Here is a 21,874-nt window from a genome sequence, read left to right as displayed (position 1 = left end):
GGGGGGGGGGGAGAAATACAGAATATCTGTTTTAGGTTACTTGTTATGCAAACTTATATTTTTATCAATGAAGCACAAAAGATTATTTCCTGGATCAAATTAATCACACCATCAGCAATAGCGCCTTGTTTTCATGGGGTACATTTGTTATGGATACACAGTAAGCACTTTATTATAGCCATGTGCATGGCCAAACAATAATATTAGTCTATATACAATCCAAGACAAGACTGAATGCTGTAGCACAATTCTGATGGTCACAAAATATACAGGTGCAAACACAGACTTTAATCTTATCCTAGGGTAAATGTGTTATAATGTAACCTAAGTATGGTAAACAAAAATAGATCTTTTCAGTATGCAGAAATATTAATAATGTACTCTTACAAAAAAGTTCATTTCAATTACATGTCACCGTTAACAGTGCAGTCAATTGTAAAGATGGGCCTACATCCATCAATCCCTGTCAGTAAACTGTGAGACAGGGATAGGAATACAGGCAATGGTCCACATTTATTGAAGAGTCTGCACCAGTTTTCTGTCTGACTTTGCACTGATAAGAACACGCGCACCTATGTATAAAGTATCTGTGCCAGTTCTGTGTCGCGGATGCACTGTGTCTGACAAGACAGAAAAAACGTGCACCAAAGGGGCATGTTACTGCTTAGTCGGAGTTTGCGCTACATTTATTAGTGATGTGCGCCACAATTCTCTCTGTGCCACAATCCTGCAGAAAGTGCACATTTTCAGAGCATTGCAGGGGGCACCAGAGTCATGAAGACTGTCACTGCACACTTCATAGTACAGACTGCACTAGTTTTTAGAAATGTTGGCCAATGTTCTCTCATTGCTGAAAGAAATAAAAGACCATTTTGCCATGCAGTACTTAAAGGGGTATTCCAGGAATCAGCATAATTCATATACAAATGGGTACTCAAGATATAAGCAAATGTGTAATTAGTTGTTATTTAAAATTTTGCTCCCCATAGCAGAAAATGTTGGCGACATAGACTGTAATGGAGAATTAAAATGCTACTGGCCCTTTAATCAGTCCGTTAATTTCCTCTGCGCGGTACGTTGTGGAGCAGACACAGGACAGAAGATGGCTGCTGGTCACATGTCTATATTACATGTCCTGTACCTGCCTGGGCAGGTCATGTGATCACCACTATGTTTGGCTGTAGTCAGTTGGTTGCAGTGCATCCAGTATGGCCAGTGTTGTGGTGATGGCATTTACACATCATTCCTATGGTAACAGAGCAAGAAAACCTGTAAGATCGTCACTGGGAGCAGAGCATAAGTGGTAGGAGGAGTTACTGAGAACTAAAGGATTGTGAGACTTGTAGTTTCCAGTGGCGGCCATCTTTGTAATAACTCCACCTACTTTAGAGAGGCCATAAATTTAGTAAATCAGAAAATCAAACTATTTAAGCTCCATTTTATGACTAATGACATTGAGTATTGTTGTATTCATTTATTTATATTATCATGGGTTTTTGTGTCACACGTTCATATCCCGGAATACCCCTTTAAATGCAGTATCAAAACACATGGCATATATATACTGATATATATATTGAATATAGTCTAGATAAAACAAATGTGAGCATTATCTCACATTATCTCCTCAAATACCGGTATCATATAATACTGAGGATGGTTGAGAAACTATGCTGAATATCTGAAAAAAATTCTGTCAAAGTACTTTGTCATGAAACTCATGATGGGATCATGGGCCCACTAAGTTTTCGAGACCCTCAGTGAATGCACTTGTTCACCGGTGGACCAGTCTGAGCCAGTGTACAATGCTTCAAAATTAATTTTATTTTTTTTGCCATCAAAGAAACATAACATAGAAGGCGAGAAAATACTTTTCTTTTTTCAGGTTGTATATAAATGCATATACACACAACACATTTTGGTTGTTGCATCACTACATTCAGATTTACAGTGCACTAAAAGCACAATATATTCAACACAATATTTAGCGGAACGTCATGCAAATGAAAATTTCCTTTATTTCTTACAGTTACCCAGGTCAGACCAAATCAAATTGCTATACTCACACATCTGTGTGAGTCACAATGATTCGATTACAAATGAAGTCATATCCTTGTCTTGTCACCAATGTAACATAAATGTATATTAAATTAGAATGTTTTGCTGCGTATTATGAAGGAAATACAGAGAGACTGCTGTGAAATGTAATGCAATATTAACACGCTCATCCCTGGGAAGAGGTATGTTCTCAGGCCATCAATGCCCTTCAGGCACAGAAGAGGGTGAATAAATGCAATATGTGCCATCATTGCAACCTTTTTCCTAGGTGAGACAAGGAGATGGCTGGTGATAAGGGAAGGCGCCACTTAGATGCCATCTCCTAGCAACAAGTAACAACAATGTGATAGGAATCAAACTTCTTCAGTGTAAGGTGCACAGGCTGTAATCACTTCCTGGTTCAAAGCAGCTAGTAAACTTTTTACAAGCCATACTTGGGACCTGTTTACAGCTACAAACATCCTCATAAGATTTAAATAAGTGATAAAAGCAATGTGAGGCCCATTGTAAAGGGTAGAAAACACATTCTACTACAGGGACACTATCTGCTGGATTATAGAGACAACATCTTTTGAATTTCAGCTATTAAAGTATTTTCTACATTTATAATTTGAGGTCTGATATCACATCAACTTCATTAACTCCTTTCGCACTGATTGTACAGAGAACTACATGTACAGTAAACCCCAATGGGTCATAACATTAGCATATGCATGAACATATAAGCCATGTGCCACATTTTGTTTAGGGCAAGAGACCTCTCCTGTTTACCAAGTGATAGCAGCAGTCAATAACAGGCCTTAGTAGGGACCTCTGCATAAGTGGCACATGATTGGCTGGCCACTGCATTGACTTGATCTATAATTAAATATGGTGTCAACTGACACAACCAAGATGATGCTGCTGATGTTAGCTGGGTGTCAGAAGAAGTGAAGGGGCATAAAATAACATAATCAGAGGTACTGGGAAAGGTGAGTAAACGTTTTTGCCTACTACTGTACAACTTTATACTTCGATGTTGGCAGCTGGGGATTCTCTAGCCAGGGGGGGTGGTATCCATTATCTGTCCATATAAAGTAATTCTCCATGTCAGGGAGGGTTCCCCAAGACAAAAGATTATTTCTTATCTTATTAATTAATTTTGACCTGGATTGGATTTGAACCCTGCAGTTTGAGCAACATAGACATGCACTCTACCCAGTGAATTGTTTTGCTGCACTTTTGGCTATAGGAGAACTCAATGACTCAGAGCTACTTTAACGTTGCACTGCATTAGAAACCCAATATACTGATATATAGAGATGTATCCTCTAAGAGATTATTCTACGTATCACTTTCTTTTTGTTATTTTTTTAATTAAGGCTATAATAAATACAATAAATAAAAATATTTATAGTACCCTATATACTTGAGTATAAGCCAAGGCCCTAATTTTACCACCAAAAACTGGAAAAACCTATTGACTTGAGTATAAGCCTAGGATGGAAAATGCATTGGTCACAGCCTCACCCCAGTATATAGCCAGCAGCCCCCCCCCCAGTATAAAGCCAGACATCCCCCTTCCCCCTAATATAGAGCCAGCCAGCCAGCCTCTGCCCCCCAGTATATAGCCAGCAAGGCCTCTGCCCCAGTATATAGCCATCCCTTGCCTCATTATAAAGCTAGACCACTGGCCCAGTATATAGCCAGTCCTCTGCTGCAGTATATAGCCTGCAGCCGCTGCGCCCCACTATATATTCAGGCAGCATTCCCCAAGTATATAGCTTACCCCCTACATATACAGCCAGCTCCCTGCCCTAGTATACATCCAGCCCCCTACAGAGGAGCCGGAGCAAGAAGAGGACCTGCGGGGGGGGGGGGGGGGCATCGGAAAGATACAGTGTTAATTTGTTTTTTTTTATAGGCTTGGCATACTTGGGGCAGGGGCTGGTCAGCTATATACTGGGGGGGGGCTGGCTATATACTGGATCGCCTGTATATAGCCAGCCCCTGCCCCCAGTAATCATAAAATAATGTGTCCTGAATAAAACTTGTTTTCTATATGTATGTTGAGTTATAAATGTAATAGTTATTTGCAATTAAACAGGTTAATTGCTAAAACTGAAATAATGGCCTGGTAAGGAACGGGGTAAACACTCCAGTAATGAAGTGGTAAAAGAAAGGACAGCCCACATCTGATATAACTCTTTAATGAAGTGCACCTCAGGCAGAGAGGCCTATTTCCACTGAAAACAGGTTGAACGTTCACATTTACTGAAGGAAGATTTGCTTTTACTGAAAACAGCCAACAATATCATCATAAATTTTATTAGTTTTTTAATATAACATGAGTTCAAAAGGTGCGTAGAATGGAACAGAATAGACCATGTCCACTATTTTTCTGCCTATCAACATGAAAAAATAGTTCTCAATGTTACTATTAAAGCTTTATTGTTTACCAATACATAATTACACTCTCTTTTCCGGATAGGGTTGAAATATAAGCCCTAGTTACAGAGGAACACACAATTTTCATATACAGCTCACACTCCCGACTGTAACTTTAACTCTGTGTCTGTAACACCTAAAAACACAAGCTTTATTTTCCTCTTTAAAATGACACATACATTGGGTCTCAAGGTGCCATAGTACAGAAAATATAGCCATTTGAAATGTGGTCCACCCCTCTAACTTGTGAATTTAAGACAGCATAGAGAAGGAGGAGGGGAGGTGCAGGGAAGAGCGAGCTGACAGATGAAATGGCTTAAAGCAGGTACATGGACAAAATGGTTTATTTGGGTAAAGTGCCACTGCTTCTTGTGCAAAACTGGACCCAATAATTCTAAAAGCAATAGATTCCCCAGAAATACACCCGGGAATTCAAGGCTTGGAGAGTTATGATGATGTTCCAAATAAAAAAGATAATACTAGAATACATTTTTGTTCGTGGAAAAAAATTACCATAAAAGGGGAATACCCTATAACCCATTTTTGGGAGCAAAAAAAGTTATGAGACCCTGTCTTATTTCCGGAAAAACACGTTAGAAATATGAAGAGCAAAGGTATGTTTTGTGACAATGCCTGAACTTGGGTTTGCATGAAAGATGACTTTAAAAACACATCAAACACTCTAAACTAACAACTACACTAAACCACAAGTGTGTTCTTGCATCATATTACAGTAAGACTCATGTGTAAAAACCATCAAACCAGTGTAACACCTTGATATGACACATCAGGGTTTCAGATGCTTCTCTAAATCCCATATGCTACAGTAATGGACATTATACCCTGCAGGCAGAAAAACTGCACTGCTCAAACTGTCAAAAGGTAACAAGTTCTGGATTATGACTCACCTGCAAATACAGTATTTAGGGAAAAAGTACTACACTACAAGTTCATTAGGGACACATTGTGCAAGTCACATGGCAAACCATGAAATACCACAATCATGTCTTGTGATGTACTGGAATGTTGGTACAAGGAAGTAAGCATGATACATACACCACATTTTGTGTTGAATTTGTGAAATACCACACTATTACTGTGGTTTAAAAAAAATTAAATGTGACTGTGAATGTCATAATATAAGAAATGCAAAGAAACGTAGCTATTTTTTCCATTATAAAAATAACATGTTCATTACAGAATGTCCCTTTCTGTTATGATTTTCACAGAGAATTCAATGGGAAAAGGACAGTTTCAAAATGTGTCCACTTTTACCATCAGTTATTGCATAAGTTATTTTGAAACGCAGCATGCTCTGTATGGTCAGGAAGTAATAGCTCTCCTTATAGAGACTTTGCCAATTAAGGCCGAGGTGTATGGAGACTTATCACCATTAACACTCAACTGGGGGATTGTGGGAAATATGAAGTTTTAATTGGCAAAATCTCCGTAAGTAGAGCTCTTAATTTCTGACCCTGGTCAAAAACCAGTTCCCTAATGTTTTAATCACTTATACGGAGGCCGGAACAAGCGCTGTAGTGAGCGAAACACCCGTTGCCTTCACTCCCTCCCTTGTATGTCCGACATGTGAGTATGTGTTGTTTACTCCACAAATAAATGAGAAAAAAATTTAAACAGAAGATTGGTGAGTGCCACCCGTTCCTTTATCTACGTCTTTGATGCAGTTCCCTACACTGTACTGACACCATGCAAAAATATCAAAACAGCACTGTTCCTTTTGTAATAGATACACTGGTTTGGATTAAAATCCTGCATGATGTCATTAGGCTTCTTGAAAGTCATGCTCTTAAGAAGACTGAATTAGAAGGCAGATGGGGCTCATTTACTTGCGCGGCCGCTAGAGTTCACGAAAAGTGCATTGTACATTGTGCATTGTTACTGGTGCATGTAAGTGCATTGTCTTGCAACACAATTTGAAAGTTGAATCCTGCGCTCAGTCCGAATCAGTCGGATCGTTCGACAGCACGCCCCCCAATTTGTGTTGCATGGAAGCCAGCACAGCTACGCCAAAAATCTGATCGCCCCAATCAGAACGCCCCAATGTTTTCCTCATGCTCAGAAGGAATTTACTGTTCCATTCTAAACACTCTAGTGTCCAAGGTTGTTATAGACCTGTAGTGATCAAAACATTAGCAATACCCTAAGGTCACATGGGATACTCAGTAGCCATCTTGTGTGATTATCTCTAAAGGTCTTTCCTACCAGAGCTGGCATCAATAACAGTTGATCCTCCCCTCCTATCAGTATTAGGTCGTGGAGATCCTGGCATGCTTACTGGCTCAGAGCGAACAGGTTGGATCCTGTAATAAGAAGACAATTTTATGAGGCAATGTTAATGATCATATTTTTTTATTTTTGTGAAGAAGAACTAAAGCAATGGGAAGGTTCAGTAGTTGCCACTTATGTCATTGTCCGTGGTGGTACAGAGGATTCACTAACACTGATCCTGACATATTCCCTCATTTTTCTCTCACATTTTAGGGGTGGAATCAATGTCATCTTATAATGTGAATCTAGCAGATTGGCCACCCAGTAATTGGCACTGGTGACCATCCAGGTAGTTTGGAGGCGCTGGAGCATGTAGTAACTCATGTGAGCAAGACTGTACAAAGGCAAGAACAGCTGCACTTAGTGGAAGTTGTCTGCTCACACACCCTTTTCAGTATATGGAATAGAGTAGGTGGGAAGGCAAAAGTTCACCTGCAGTGCAGATAGGCAAGCAGCAGCAAGGTGTGAAAGCCAAAAATGCACAACCACGACACACTCTTTATGAAGGTCTGGCATGTCTGCTTAATTGGTTAAGAACCTCTGCAACACCACCTTGTCTGTCTCCTTTTCTCCACATTGCAGATAGCAGCAGCAGTTGGCTCTTGGGTTTTATCCTCATCATAGATGTCCTGCGATAATCCACTGTCCATGTCCTAATTGTGCAGCACAACTCTATGGACAAATATATCAAAACTGGTGCAAACTGCTTTAGTGCAGTTTGCCTCACTAATGTGTTCTTTCTACCAGATAATCCAATAGTGGCGCACGCTCTTAGTAAAACTAGTCTATTTTCATATTACACAGTTGCACCTTTTTGATGCAGTTTGCTTCATGCTGTTGCAATAGAATTGTGGCACAGCTCAGTAATAAATGCAAACACCTCATAAATACATGTGCAGACTGTAAAGGCACTTTTTCTGGTTCAAACATAGACAAAGTAACTGGCATGAACACAATGACATATGTGGGCTAATATAATTTGGGCAGAGGCAGGAAGATGGTCAACAGAAAATCATCGAGAAGAGTAATCATAGAGCATTAGTTACTGCACTTTCAGCAGAGGTGTAGCAGGTTGAAGACAATTCGATGAAAGTTGAGTTGTAACACGTTCTCTCAATGCAGCACCAGCTCCATCACAAGTATCAGCAACACGTCCCTGTCCCATATTTGCATATTTGTTAACCATTGCAGACTCACTATAACCTCTCAAAAGGAGTACAGGCGGTCCCCTACTTAAGGACACCTGACTTACAGACAACCCATAGTTACAGACAGACCCCTCTGACCTCTGGTGACCTCTCTGGATGCTTTACTATAATCCCAGACTGTAATGATCAGCTGTAAGGTGTCTGTAATGAAGCTTTATTGATAATCCTTGGTCCCATTACAGAAAAAAATGTTTAAACTACATTTTGTCATTGGGGCCAAAAATTTTTTTGTCTGGATCTACAATTATAAAATATACAGTTTCGACTTACATACAAATTCAACTTAAGAACAAACCTCCGGACCCTATCTTGTACGTAACCCGGGGACGGCCTGTATAAGTGTATACAGGAGCATGTGAGTATACAGATATAGTTTTTGTCACTGCACTATATGAGCTTAAGACTATACAAATGCATTTATTATTTTTGCACTTTTTATTGGGGAGGGGGGCGATTTAGTGCTCCAGAATATGATGAAATTCCCTTCTTCCGGCACTACCACATACACCACAGGCTACGTCCTGCTTATGTATGTGGCAGCTGGGTTGCGTAGCGCAGAATCCTAATTGTGCCGTGACATGCAAACTTTCAGTCATAAAAGTACGTGCACCACTCCATCCCCACTCTGCTTAGAGATGGTGTGAAAGGAGAAATAATTGCAATTCTCTAGTAATTACCATTATTTCAGGGTCTGCACACCAGAAAACTGGTGTACAAGTCCTGATAAATCCCCCCTTGGAGCATATGAGTATACAAATGTAATTACTGTCATTACACTATAAGAGAGTATGAGTATACAGATGCACCTCTTTACACTGAAACCCTGAAAAGGGAATCTATTTCAATTTCTATTTATCTGTCCCTTACAGTCTTCTCTCCCTACCTACTTGCCCTGAAAGGTGCAATTATTAAATTATTACACCTAAACTCTGCTCAGCAGCCCATCAACCAGCTTTTCTGGGATTCCCAAACCCGGACCCAAAAAGCTTGGCAGTCACCCATATGTATGCCACAAGAGTATTTTTAACACAATACTATTGTTTGATAGTGTGTCTCAAATTAACCCTTAAAGAAAGAAAACAGCGTAGTTCACTCTGTAATGCTGTCTCCCTATCTCCTACAATACTACATAACAACTAAGAATTAGGAAAAAAGACATGACAAATATGTATTATGCATTTGATCTTCCACGAAGGTTACCTAAGACTGTTCAGATCAAGATCATCCGTATCAAATTCCAGCAATGGCTGTGGGGTGTCACTTGGGCCATGTGAGTGGAGGACTGAGGAGCTTGAAGAGATCACAGTTGTTTGGCCAGACGGATGGATAGTTTTAAATTGAAACTGAGGTCCCATCCACAGTCTTCTGTGAGGCCCTGTGTGTGTGACTATTTCCACCTGAAATATTAAATTTACATATTAGATTTAATAGATTAAATTTAAAGATTAGTGATCGACTATGTTTCAAGAAGAAAAACACAGAATAAAACTATAAAACACATGTAAAATATACAGTTTTATGAAGAGGTAAGCAGAACCTTAGAGGCAAAATAAGATCTATTTGGTTTATAGAGTATAATTGTGGTTGACAGATTTTATCCAAAGAGATAGGGTTTACTAACTGGAAGATGGTGATGTTTAGCCATGTGAATACATTCCCCGGACAACCATTTTAATTAATTTATTAATGATATAGAAGACAGGATTAATACCGGTAGCACTGATTCTATTTTTGCTGTTGACACCATGCTGTGTGAGTGCAGTCAATGGATGATGTTCATGAGCTGACTTTAAGAGGAGCTTTCAGCAATTCAAACACGCTAAGATTGTAGGGGCTGCTACACAGATATAAGGGCACTTAGAATTTTCTTTCTAGTCCCCATGATGCAGAGATATCAGTCCCAGTAATTTACCATTCTAATCCTGTGTACTGTCATAGAGGAGGTTCTGGAGGAGATGGGTGTATGTATGCTATGTTGATCTTCTTTGATACTGTCCAAACTGTAGCAGGCCATGTCAGAGAAGCTGCTCTGGAGTACACATTGCCTTTACACTTTGCTTAAAGAAACACAATGGGGCTTATTTACTAAGGGTCCTGCGGGCGCATTTTTGTCAGGGATTGCAATCGGATTGTGTCACAATCACGCCGGCTTTTTCACGTGACACAAATCGGGGGGGGGGGCTTTGAGGGCCGTTGGACAATTTGACGGATTCGGACTAAGTGCAGGATTTAACATTCAAATTTGTGTCGCAAGCCAAAAACTTATATGCACCGAGAAGAAGAAGGTGAACTCCGGTGGACTTGAGCGGGAAGCGACACATGCAGGATATCGGGTACAGGATCTACGTGGATACCTTGGGTATTGCGACTCAGACAGGTAAGTAAATGTGCCCCAATGTAGTGAAATTGTAATACAAATAGGTTGTGCGCACAATGTGAACACAATCACAATGTTACCACAATCGTGATATTACCCCAAACGCAATGTTAATGCAAACACAATGTAGTATTTCAATCCCCTAATGTTGTTTACACAATAAAGAATTTTTAACCCTTTACTTCACAATTTTACTCAGTTGTAATGCTGTTTTAGCTCCTATCACTGGTCAGTGCAAAATTCCAGGGTGTGGACGGGGACTCTCTAAGCAGACACATCATGATCCATCTAGTTCTGGGAGCAGAAAATGTGGTTAGATTATCAGGGTACAGGTTTAAATGCACTTTCATTTAGCTTCTGAACATTGTATTAACACATAGAAAGAGAGATGACACAGATCAGAGATGATGAAAATCATTAGATGCCTATTACACACTGATGGCTCTGCTACATCACTGCTATTCCACAACACACTAGATCTGCTGTGCCTCCCCAGATAAACAACTGAGCTGTATGTAGCTTGTAGTTGTCCCCATGCTGCTGCCAGCAATAACTCAGATTCTATGGGGGAGATTTATCATAAGTCTCTTAGTGCAGAACTGTTCTAGCTGCCCATGGCAACCAATAAGAGCTCAACTTTCCTTTTTCCCACAGCTGTTTATAACATTAAAGCTGAGCTCTGATTGGTTTCTATGGGCAAATAGAACAGTTTTACCTCAGAAACTCATTACAAATCTCCCCCTACGTATCACTGTGCATCAGTGAGTGAGCTCCCTTTTAGAATGCAGGAGGCGAAGCTACAGAGAAACAAACTCCGTGAAGCCTCAGGCAAAATGGAAGCCAACCCTAAAGTCAGAAGGGTCGTGTCTAGGGGCAACAGAAATTGTGTACACCAGGACTGATAGAGACAGGTTGGAATTATATATGTGAAATGCTGCACTTTTTGTTAATAACAGTGAATTAGAGAATTAGTTATTTTGTTATCATGAGTAAATTCAAGAAACTTATCTTCGTGGGAATACCACTTTAAGGGCTCTGTGGTGTACATGGATTTATGTTGCTAATTGTTGCACTTATTCACTCTCGACTAGACTACTGTAACTCCCTACTAATTGGTCTTCCACTCTCTAAACTCTCTCCTCTTCAATCTATTCTTAATGCAGCAGCCAGGCTCGTCTTTCAGGCCAAACGCTACACAGATGCCTCCAGTTTGTGCCAATCACTGCACTGGCTACCTGTCTCCTTCCGTATTCACTTTAAAATAATAACCCTCATCCACAAAGCTCTGAATAATGCTGCACCTCCCTATCTCTCTTCTCTCATCTCAGTCTATCACCCTTCCCGTGCTCTTCGATCTGCCAGTGATATTAGATTAATCTCTACCTTAATTTGAACCTCCCATGCACGTCTCCAGGACTTCTCCCGAGTTGCACCAATTCTCTGGAATGCCCTTCCCCAGACTCTGAGACTAATACCCACCCTCCAAAGCTTCAAACGTGCTCTTAAAACCCATCTCTTTAGGCAAGCCTATCACACTCGCTAACTGCATGAAATGTCAACTCTCCCTTTACTAATCCATCCTATGTACTATCCTATCTGTTATCGGGCAAACAGCAGATATATACCAAGCTCCAGGCTTCTCTGCAGTCTTTTTCACCTAGGACCCTGTAAATAAGATGGCGGCTGATGGCTGGTTCAAGCAGCAACATCGTTGTTTAGTAAATTACTTATTAAATTATTTTATATTGTTCCCTTATAAAGAATGGCTGGACCATTATACAACCTCTTGTGTCACCCCCTCATCCTCATAGTCTGTAAGCTCTTGTGAGCAGGGCCCTCACTCCTATTGTTCCATATGACTGTTTGTTCTTTGTAATGTAATATAGTTGTATATGTCCCCTATGATTTGTAAAGCGCTACGTAATTTGATGGCGCTATATAAATAAAGATTATTATTATTATTATTATTATTATTATTACTACAATAGCTATAAAATGTGTATAGCCTGAGGAACAATAGTCTATTATAACTCCAAAGCTACAGGAATAATTGTATATTGCATTGTTCATAGTTATGACTATATTACTGATCTAAAATATCTTGAAATCTGCACCATTTACATGATTTAATTCAATGGATGAGAAAAAGAAAATCGAAGTGAACAGTTTTACCACCCTGGAGATTGAGCTACGTTTATTTTTCATTCAGACATCCATTTTCTCTTACACTGACACAGCTGAACAAATATTATGAAATTTGTAAGGGAATTAAACATTTTTTATTAATCTGTAAGAATTCATAAATGTAACACTGAATGTTAATAAATGTTATTTTAGCAAGTAAACAGGATTGTGGTTTAACAGAAGTTAAGTTTTATACAATATTTCACAGCAAACACAAGTTCTTTTAAGGAAAACTCGAGAGATTTAAAACCAGCAATGAAAAAAATGGGCTGAGGAACATTCTTTGCATTTATGAAAATGAATATGGTCTTTTTTTTCCCCACTGACGCTTTATAACATACAGTGGGGCACATTCACTAAGGTGCTTTCTGGCAGACTTTGAACATTATGTGCACAGGTATTTAAGAAGTGTCCGTACCACATATGTGACGCACGTGAAACTCTTGGGTCGAGGTTGCACCATTCTTTATACGACACAAATTTCAGCACTGAAATGGGCGCTCTGGCGCACAGTCAGACCCTGCGCCACATTTATCATGCAAGTCTGACAGAAGTGTGTCGCTTGCCCTTTGTTAAAGGTGAAGATTCATGAAGAACGGGCGCCACAAATCATGAATCTGGCGCCCTCTGCACACTTCACATAGTACAGACTGCACTGTTTTTAGTAGATGTTAGGAGATAAGTCTTTACCTTGCAATAATAGTAGCTAAGATCTCTGTGAATAAATGTCCACTTGCAAAATACAGTAGCATTACACATCTTTGAAAGGGTTATACAGCCTTTCACAATTGATAGCAATGATAGGCCCTCAGTTTTTGATGGGGGGAGGGGGGTGACTCTTCGAGTCTGTTGATCAACGGTTTATGTTTTTTGCCCTTATTTTTTTCCCCCTGTATTTATATTACAACAATATTTGTACAATGATACATGTTTCAAGATGTAATGTTGAGCATTCATTAGTAAAACATAATAAATAATACTGTCCATTACATTCAAGGTAAAGCTGCTTATTATGTCATAAAAATAGAGATATTATGTTAGGTATAATAACAATAGTAATTACTTGAGATAAGAAATATGTAAAACTTTTTTAAGTAACGTGGATATCTTAAAGGATGAGTGGGGTAAGGTTAACTCCTTCAGGACCATGCTCTCTTTTAAGCTTGCATGTCAGTCCATTACTGTAATATCTGCGCGCTCATCGTCCTCTGTCTTTAGAATGCGGCCAAGAAGGCGTTAATGTCTTTTTTTGTGAACTGTGGTTTAACCTGTTGTTTGTACAGCCTTGACTCCCTCTAGCTTAGTCCTGTCCAGCAAAGGATTACTGGTGTGATGGACCGCTCCTCCACTATGCTGTAGGTAGGTGACAGCTTTGGGGGACTCAACTTAGGGCCCACTCTCCTGTCTGTCCTCCCTGTGCCCCTTGCCATCCTCCTCACAATTACTTCCCATAATCTGAAAGCCATAACTTTTTTCCATTTACAGAGCAGTATGAGGGCTTCATATTTTTGTTTACAGTTTTTTAAGACCCTTAGGGCATTTCAACTCTAGGGGGTCTGATCGCTCATACAATATGATGCAAAGCAACAATATTGCAATGTAGTAAAACTATACTGCTCATCTACAGTCTGCCTCTGCCTGGCTGTAATATATTGTGCCAAAGGCTAAGCCTGGCGCTGTCTATGTGCCACTGCAGTATAGGTACTCAGGTTGGGTTTCATCATGGTGCCTAAAAGGTTAACTGTCGCAATCATCCTACATCATCTACCTCAAGGTGCGGTTAGGGAATAAAGGTGTGTATTTAGGGCTTACACGGTTACATATTGTTGTTATTTCTGAGTAAAAGTATGTTGGTGATGGTAACCTTAATAATAAGGTTATGTGCATTTGATTGTGCATATTTAACCCCTTAATGACCGCCCTATCGGGAATCTACGTCGGTCATTAAGGGTACTTCTTCTGACGCGACGCCTTTCTACAGCGCCGCGTCAGAAGAAGATTTTGGGACATCGGGTCAGTATAGTGACATCACAGCCCAGACCCGGCACTAACACCCGGGATCGGAAAAACTCAGATCCCGGGTGTTTAACCCCTTACACGCCGCGGTTAAGCATGACCGCGGCGTGCAAGTGTGTCCCCCGTGGATCAGACCCCCCGGTGTGCTTACCGGGGGATCCGGATCCCTCCTGCCGCTGCCCCGGGTCCCGACGAGTGACCCGAGGCTGTCGGCTCCTCTTCTCGCCGGGTCCTGCCTTCCTGGCAGGACCCGGCTGTAAGTAACTGAGCATGCGCGGCATGCTCAGTTACTTACACTTTACACTGCAATACAAGTGTATTGCAGTGTAGAGGCTTGAATAATGATGATCGCTTATTCAAGCCAAAATGTGGAAAATATGTAAAAGTAAAAAAAAAAAGATTAAATCATTTTATAATAATAATTAAATAAATAAATAAAATAAAGTCCCATAATCTCCCCAGTTACACATATAATGAAAATACATTATATAAAACATAAAAACACACGAAAAATGTACATATTTGGTATCATCGAGTCCGTATTAATCTGTACAATAAATCTAAATCAATATTGAACCTGCTCGGTGAACGATGAAAAAAATAACTACGAAAAACTTCCAGTAATATACAATTTTTCATCAAACACCATCACAAAAAATGTTCTAAAAAGTGATCAAAAAAAGCTACGTTCCCTAATATGATACGACTGAAAAGAACAACTCTTTTCGCAAAAAATAAGCCCTCAACCAGGTCTGACAACATAAAAATACACAAACATAGGACAAAAGGCAGGATCAATGACCGCGCTTCTCAGTGTAGAAAAGGTTTTTTATTTGATTGCATGCGAGGACGACGCGTTTCGGGAGCGTACCGTTCCCTTCTTCAGGTCCGTATGATTTTAATACAATATTCTAAAAAATATATATATATATATACGTATATCAGATATATATAAAAACATAGACACAAGTAGGTAAAATGCATAAAATATAAATAAAATAGATTCGTACATAGAGGTGGTTAGTATGGAGAACATGGGTGAAAATTCATACGGAAAATCGGGTTCGAGACTAAGATTCTAACTGTTTAAATCAGCTTTTGCTGTACAAACAAATAAATATAAATAAAAGGTAGCGAAATAAAATTACATTGTGGATACATCAGATAAATAGATAAATAAATAAATAAGACATATTATATATAGAAAGGATATAGGGGACAGGAAAGGATCATGAGAAAGACGTAGACTAACCTATGTGGCCTTGATCTAGCCTGTCCTGGTGGTAAAGGATGTGAAATCTATCCTAGGATGATGTTGTTCCTAGGAAGTTTGAGGGAGATAGAATGTAACAGTATAGTACATTTTGTGGTGATTGATGTGTGGGAGGATGGGAAGAAAGGTGGCTTACCCTGGCAGTATTAGCTTGATTTGTTATGTTAATACTGTAGATGAGATGGTCCTGATCCGTCCCTGTATGGTACATGGGGTTAGAGAGTGACTCTGATTGGTAGGTAATATAATAAAATAAAGGGATCAGAAGGGAAAATTACTGGATTTTTAAATTAAACACTATGTGTCCCTATGGTCTCAATGAGACACTAGAAAGAACGTAAGGCTACACTAATAATTACGTAGTTACAAGTACCCCCTTCTCCCAGCTTGGAAAGGTACCACTTCATTCCCCTTTCACTGCTCACCACTAACTATACTATTTGCCCATCATAAATGTCCACTCTGCTGCTCCCCGAGGTCTCACCGCTTATCCATAATACATCCACAAATTCCCCCATTACCTTCTCACCTGGCCCCATGGAACATATTGACATTTCAGTCCCCTAATCATTATTTACCTGTCTTAAAATACCACTGTATCATTGCCCGATACCTAATCGCTCCTCCACATTGTCTCCCAGGCAACCTAACAATCCTCACCGCGTTTGACAGCGATCCCTCAAACTGCGCATGCGCAGGCTTCCTCCCCTCCCCTTTCCCCATGTGCGCACGCGCGCACGAGCGCATATAAGAAATGTCAAACGGAACGCACCGCACAGCGCTCCTTACCCTACTGCAGGAGACACCACGTACAGCGCTCCTTGAATAGCCGAACTCGGACTAAGTAAGTCTCCTTTATTTTATTATATTACCTACCAATCAGAGTCACTCTCTAACCCCATGTACCATACAGGGACGGATCAGGACCATCTCATCTACAGTATTAACATAACAAATCAAGCTAATACTGCCAGGGTAAGCCACCTTTCTTCCCATCCTCCCACACATCAATCACCACAAAATGTACTATACTGTTACATTCTATCTCCCTCAAACTTCCTAGGAACAACATCATCCTAGGATAGATTTCACATCCTTTACCACCAGGACAGGCTAGATCAAGGCCACATAGGTTAGTCTACGTCTTTCTCATGATCCTTTCCTGTCCCCTATATCCTTTCTATATATAATATGTCTTATTTATTTATCTATTTATCTGATGTATCCACAATGTAATTTTATTTCGCTACCTTTTATTTATATTTATTTGTTTGTACAGCAAAAGCTGATTTAAACAGTTAGAATCTTAGTCTCGAACCCGATTTTCCGTATGAATTTTCACCCATGTTCTCCATACTAACCACCTCTATGTACGAATCTATTTTATTTATATTTTATGCATTTTACCTACTTGTGTCTATGTTTTTATATATATCTGATATACGTATATATATATATATATATTTTTTAGAATATTGTATTAAAATCATACGGACCTGAAGAAGGGAACGGTACGCTCCCGAAACGCGTCGTCCTCGCATGCAATCAAATAAAAAACCTTTTCTACACTGAGAAGCGCGGTCATTGATCCTGCCTTTTGTCCTATGTTTGTACATTTCCCAATCCTGACCTAACCAGATCGGGAAGCAGGACTACGCAGCTAAACCTCAGTTGACTCATTAATTGATGCTCCTACTACGATCTACATCGAATTTCCTTTTCACACCGAATTTTCTATGTTATTTTGATGCGCTGTGTTCTTCCTTTTTACAATCTATCCTATAACATAAAAATACAGAAGTTATGGCCCTAAAAAGTTGTCAATAGTAAAAACAATGCGATATTCTCCAATATTGGTTTTGCTCAGGAAAATTGAGCAAAGATAAGAAAAACTATATAAATGAGGTATCACCGCAATCGTAGTGAACCAGAGAATAAAGATAAAATATTATTTTTACATTACGGTGAGCGGGGGAAAAAAAATGCTAAAAATCCAAAATAAAAATTGATGATTTTGTTTGTGTCCCCCTTGAAATAGTTAATAAAATCTCAAGAATAAGCTTTAGACCCCCTAAATGAATTATCTATACATTTTATCTCATTCCGTAAAAAATAAGCCCTCATATGTTTGCATTACCAAAAAAAAAAAAAATGTATAGATCGTACAATGTGACAATACAAATCTGCTGTGAATGGCGCCTCCATTCATTCTATACTTGGCCATGCGCCCATACAGCAGTTTACCACCACATATGTGGTATCAGTACACTTGGGAGGAATTGGGCATCAAACGTTGCAGTGCGTTTCATCATTTAATTTATTCTGAAACTGTCAGTTTGGCCTAAATGAATGTATTTTCCAAAAAAATTCCATAGTTTCTAAATCGCAGGTCCATATTGTTTTAACCCATGTGAAACACTTAAAGGTTTAATAGACTTAATAGAAGTTGTTTTACATACGTTGAGGGATGAAGTTTCTATAGTGGGGTAATTTATGGGGTTTTACTATTATTTAGGCCTTACAAAGTCAGTTGGAAGCTGAGTTTTCCCTCAAAATGTGAGTTTTGGCAATTTTCATGAAAATGAGAAAAATCGCACCTAAAGTTCTGCGCCTCATAACATCCTAGAAAAGTGAGAGGATGCATAAAATATCATCCCAACATAAAGCAGACATTCCGTAAATGTAATTTATCAAGCTTTTTGGGTAGTTTTACTTCCTGTCTGGAAAGCAGAACATTTCAAACTTGGAAAATGAAGAATTTTTACAAACTTTTGCCAAATTTTCACTTTTTTTCAGAACGAATCGCAAAACGTATCACTTAAATTTTATAACTAACATGAAGTACAATGTGTCACGAGAAAACATTCTCAAAATCACCGGGATATGTTAAAGCGTTCCGAAGTTATAACCAATTATCGTGAGACATGTCAGATTTGAAAAATCGCGTCTGGTCATTGAGCTGAAAACTAGTGTCGGTGATAAGGGGTTAAATGTGCATCACACTTCCCAATCAGTCTGAAATGTTTACTATCATTTCTTCATATTTGCAATAAGTATTTATTTCTGTCTTTGTCCAGGTTTTGCCATGAGTGTAGCAGCTAAGATCAGAAAAATGATCTTATCAGGATATTATCTTTTTATCAGATGTGCAGAGCTTTTCATCATGTGTACCTGTGCGAAAGGCATTTGGTGAAAAATATTTTAGGAGTGTGGTCCCTGGCCTTGGCCTTTTGTTTGTTGTGGTCATGAAGCTGCTTGACATATCGTAGCTATGATATCTGATTTATCCAAATAAAGATTGCCTTATGGAAGAAGCTTGGTGAAGTGCAGGATTGATCTATTTCCTTGTTCGAGCCTCAATGTATCCGAGCACCGCAGAATACTTCTGGCAGCAGGACGAGATAGAGCTGGTTTCCAAATGATGTCTGTTAACCCCTTCATGCATTTTGGCTTCAAGGGTATATGAAGAGGGCTTATGGGGCTTATGCTGTTAATTGCTGCATCCAATAGGGGGCGTTAGGGGCCACAACTGAACCCAGCTGCAGTTCCCAAACAGTGACAGGGCATGGTGTCATCAGATATCCTTTTCAGCTGCCTTGACAGTTAGAAACCTCTGCAAGGCTCAAAGCCTTTCCATTTAACACTATGTATTAGAGCCAGCTTTCAATAACCTCTTAAAGAAACAATGTTGTATGCCAAAAAAAGAAACCACATTTTGCAGCATTTCCAGGTCTAAAACTAAGGCAACAAATAAGTGGTGCGCAATAAGACTAGACAGTCTCAGCATGTACCAGATTTATCACACAGGCACTATAATAAATCTGGTGCATTTTCAGACTAAGTATTAGAAAGAAATAGTATATTTTCCCTAGTGTATATGCATATGTGGGATACATTCTCAAATACTCTACATACTGTAATGGTTTCCTTGCATTTCCGATTTATAGCAATATATTTTTTCCTTTTGTTTCTGCGCACGATCCACGTTCTTGTTTATTAGGTTGTTGCACGAGAAATGTGCCTGTGGAAACACTTGTTTCTCTGTTGTAATGAATCACAGCCCAGCTTCCAGGATTTGTCCAGTCAAGAATCTTGATTATATTGCTAGTTTTATAAGCCTTGAAGATCTATTCTGCTGCTCCCTTTTGTTTCTCACCAATGCTTGGGTTGCCCTAAGAGATTTGGGTTTCTTTCGTAGCCTGTACCGCACGAAGCAATGCAAATTAGGCCACAGAAAAAGCATCCTGTATATTTTAAGCTCAGAACCATCAGTGTCACAGAGCCGAGAGGTAAACAGATGCCTCTGCAGTTTAATCGAGGCTATGGCCAGATGTTCCTATTCACTCTCCTGTTGTGTGCAGGACAAACATATTGTATCTACTTCACACTGACAACACACATTACCCACTGTTCTAATTGAAAAGTTGAAGTGAAGGGCAGGCTTTCTCAATACATTCTGTGACAAAATTTCATGCTAAAAAGAAAGCTAAAAACAAGTACAGTGGAAAAACTAAACACTGCTGGCAAAAGTAGAACTTTTCAGTTCCCCCACTAAAGTATCATCCACTTTCACAGGGCTTGGCAATTTCTACAAGATTATCTCTACATGTTCTGTGGCTATACTTATCTAGCTGACAAGCATGTAATGAATATAATGTCCAGGAATGAGCTGTGAATGCACAATGTGAACTGGGAATTTATGTAGCACTGTTATATTACTAATTGCTTCATATTTAGAATTTTATTTTACTTTCTATATGTGGTAACTTCTTTCTGATCACCATATACCATTTTATCCAATTTTATTTTGTCTTTCATTTTTTCTCATGTCAGATGTATTTAAAGTAAAGTTATGAAAAGCAATTTTCCTGTTAAACGATGTCAACAAAACCTAAAGTAGTTTTTAACAGAAACTAAGAACAGCAGGTGAACAGCAAGTCATTTTCTCGCAACATTTTTGCCTTCAGTTTTAGTAGTTATCAGAAATAACTTATCTGTAATACTATGGCAGTAGAGCACTATAACACTTTACTTTGAAATCTGGTAAAATTAAAATTTAACCAAACAACAAAGGATTTCTCCAACCAATACTGCGTTTAAATGGGGAAATGGATGATGGAGATTAAGTATCTCTATGATCTTGCTGTAGATGATTGTATATGCCTCAGGATGTTTTTTGAGAACTACTACATTTATTAAAAATTATAATATCTTTCTGGATATACCACTTTGCCTGTAATAAAATAACATGTTATGATAAACTTTTGCGGCTTGAGCTCTTAAAATTCTCTTGTAAGGAGGACATTAGGTCAGTCTAGTTTCAATTTTTTTTTTAGTTTTGCCTTTGCTCTTGTCTGAGAACACAATTAAATGCTGCATATTTTCAATTTTGCAGAATTGATGTAGGTTTCCCAGGCTATTGTTTGGAAGGTCAAAAGAATATATAATGGCATTGTCTTTATATTATTTTCTTTGTATTTTCGTTGGAAAAGATAGCACATCCCCTAGCTAACAATCTGAAAGTTGCTCATACACGGTACATATTGTTTCACACAACAAAGACCATCTTTTGCTCCAAACAATAGTGACCAACAGGACAACATATATATTAGGGAATCACAGCATATATAATCTTGTAACAGAACAAATATTTATGTGAATATTCAAGAACATTCTCATGGAACAGTGCAAAATCTACCTCTGGAACATCTTGTCATATTAAAAGAGGATATTTGAAGAGGTTACAATAAAAGTCACAATGTGTGATCAAAGAGGAATTAATTAAATGAAATACATTTTAGTTGTGAGACAGTGGGGCTCATTTACTAAGGGTCCGCGGACCACACTATCATCGGAATATCTGACGATTTCCAATGTGCGCCGCATTTAGAAAGGCTTTTTGTCACACACGATCGGATTTTGGCGCATCGCAACCGCTTTCATGCGACACAAATCTGGGGGGGGGGGGGGGCGAACCGTCAGACGATCCAACGGATTTGGACAACGCGCAGGATTTAACATGTCAAATTGTATCACAAGACA

General features: G+C 39.1%; 1 protein-coding gene across 7 annotated transcripts in view; it reads right to left on the bottom strand.

Moving 5' to 3' along the window:
- BCAS3 (BCAS3 microtubule associated cell migration factor) overlaps window positions 1-21,874 on the bottom strand; it is an 818,800-nt gene that overhangs the window by 347,910 nt on the left and 449,016 nt on the right. For all 7 annotated transcript variants that reach the window (XM_072136426.1, XM_072136427.1, XM_072136425.1 and 4 more), the window contains 2 exons: window positions 9,183-9,379; window positions 6,709-6,806 (listed from right to left, as the gene is read on the bottom strand). In XM_072136426.1, coding sequence (XP_071992527.1) covers window positions 6,709-6,806; window positions 9,183-9,379 — 295 coding nt within the window. The remainder of the gene's footprint in view (window positions 1-6,708; window positions 6,807-9,182; window positions 9,380-21,874) is intronic.

The sequence above is a fragment of the Engystomops pustulosus genome, chromosome 2 (genome assembly GCF_040894005.1).
Source record: "Engystomops pustulosus chromosome 2, aEngPut4.maternal, whole genome shotgun sequence".
NCBI lineage: Eukaryota > Metazoa > Chordata > Amphibia > Anura > Leptodactylidae > Engystomops > Engystomops pustulosus.
This window is presented reverse-complemented; position numbering and strand designations above follow the sequence as displayed.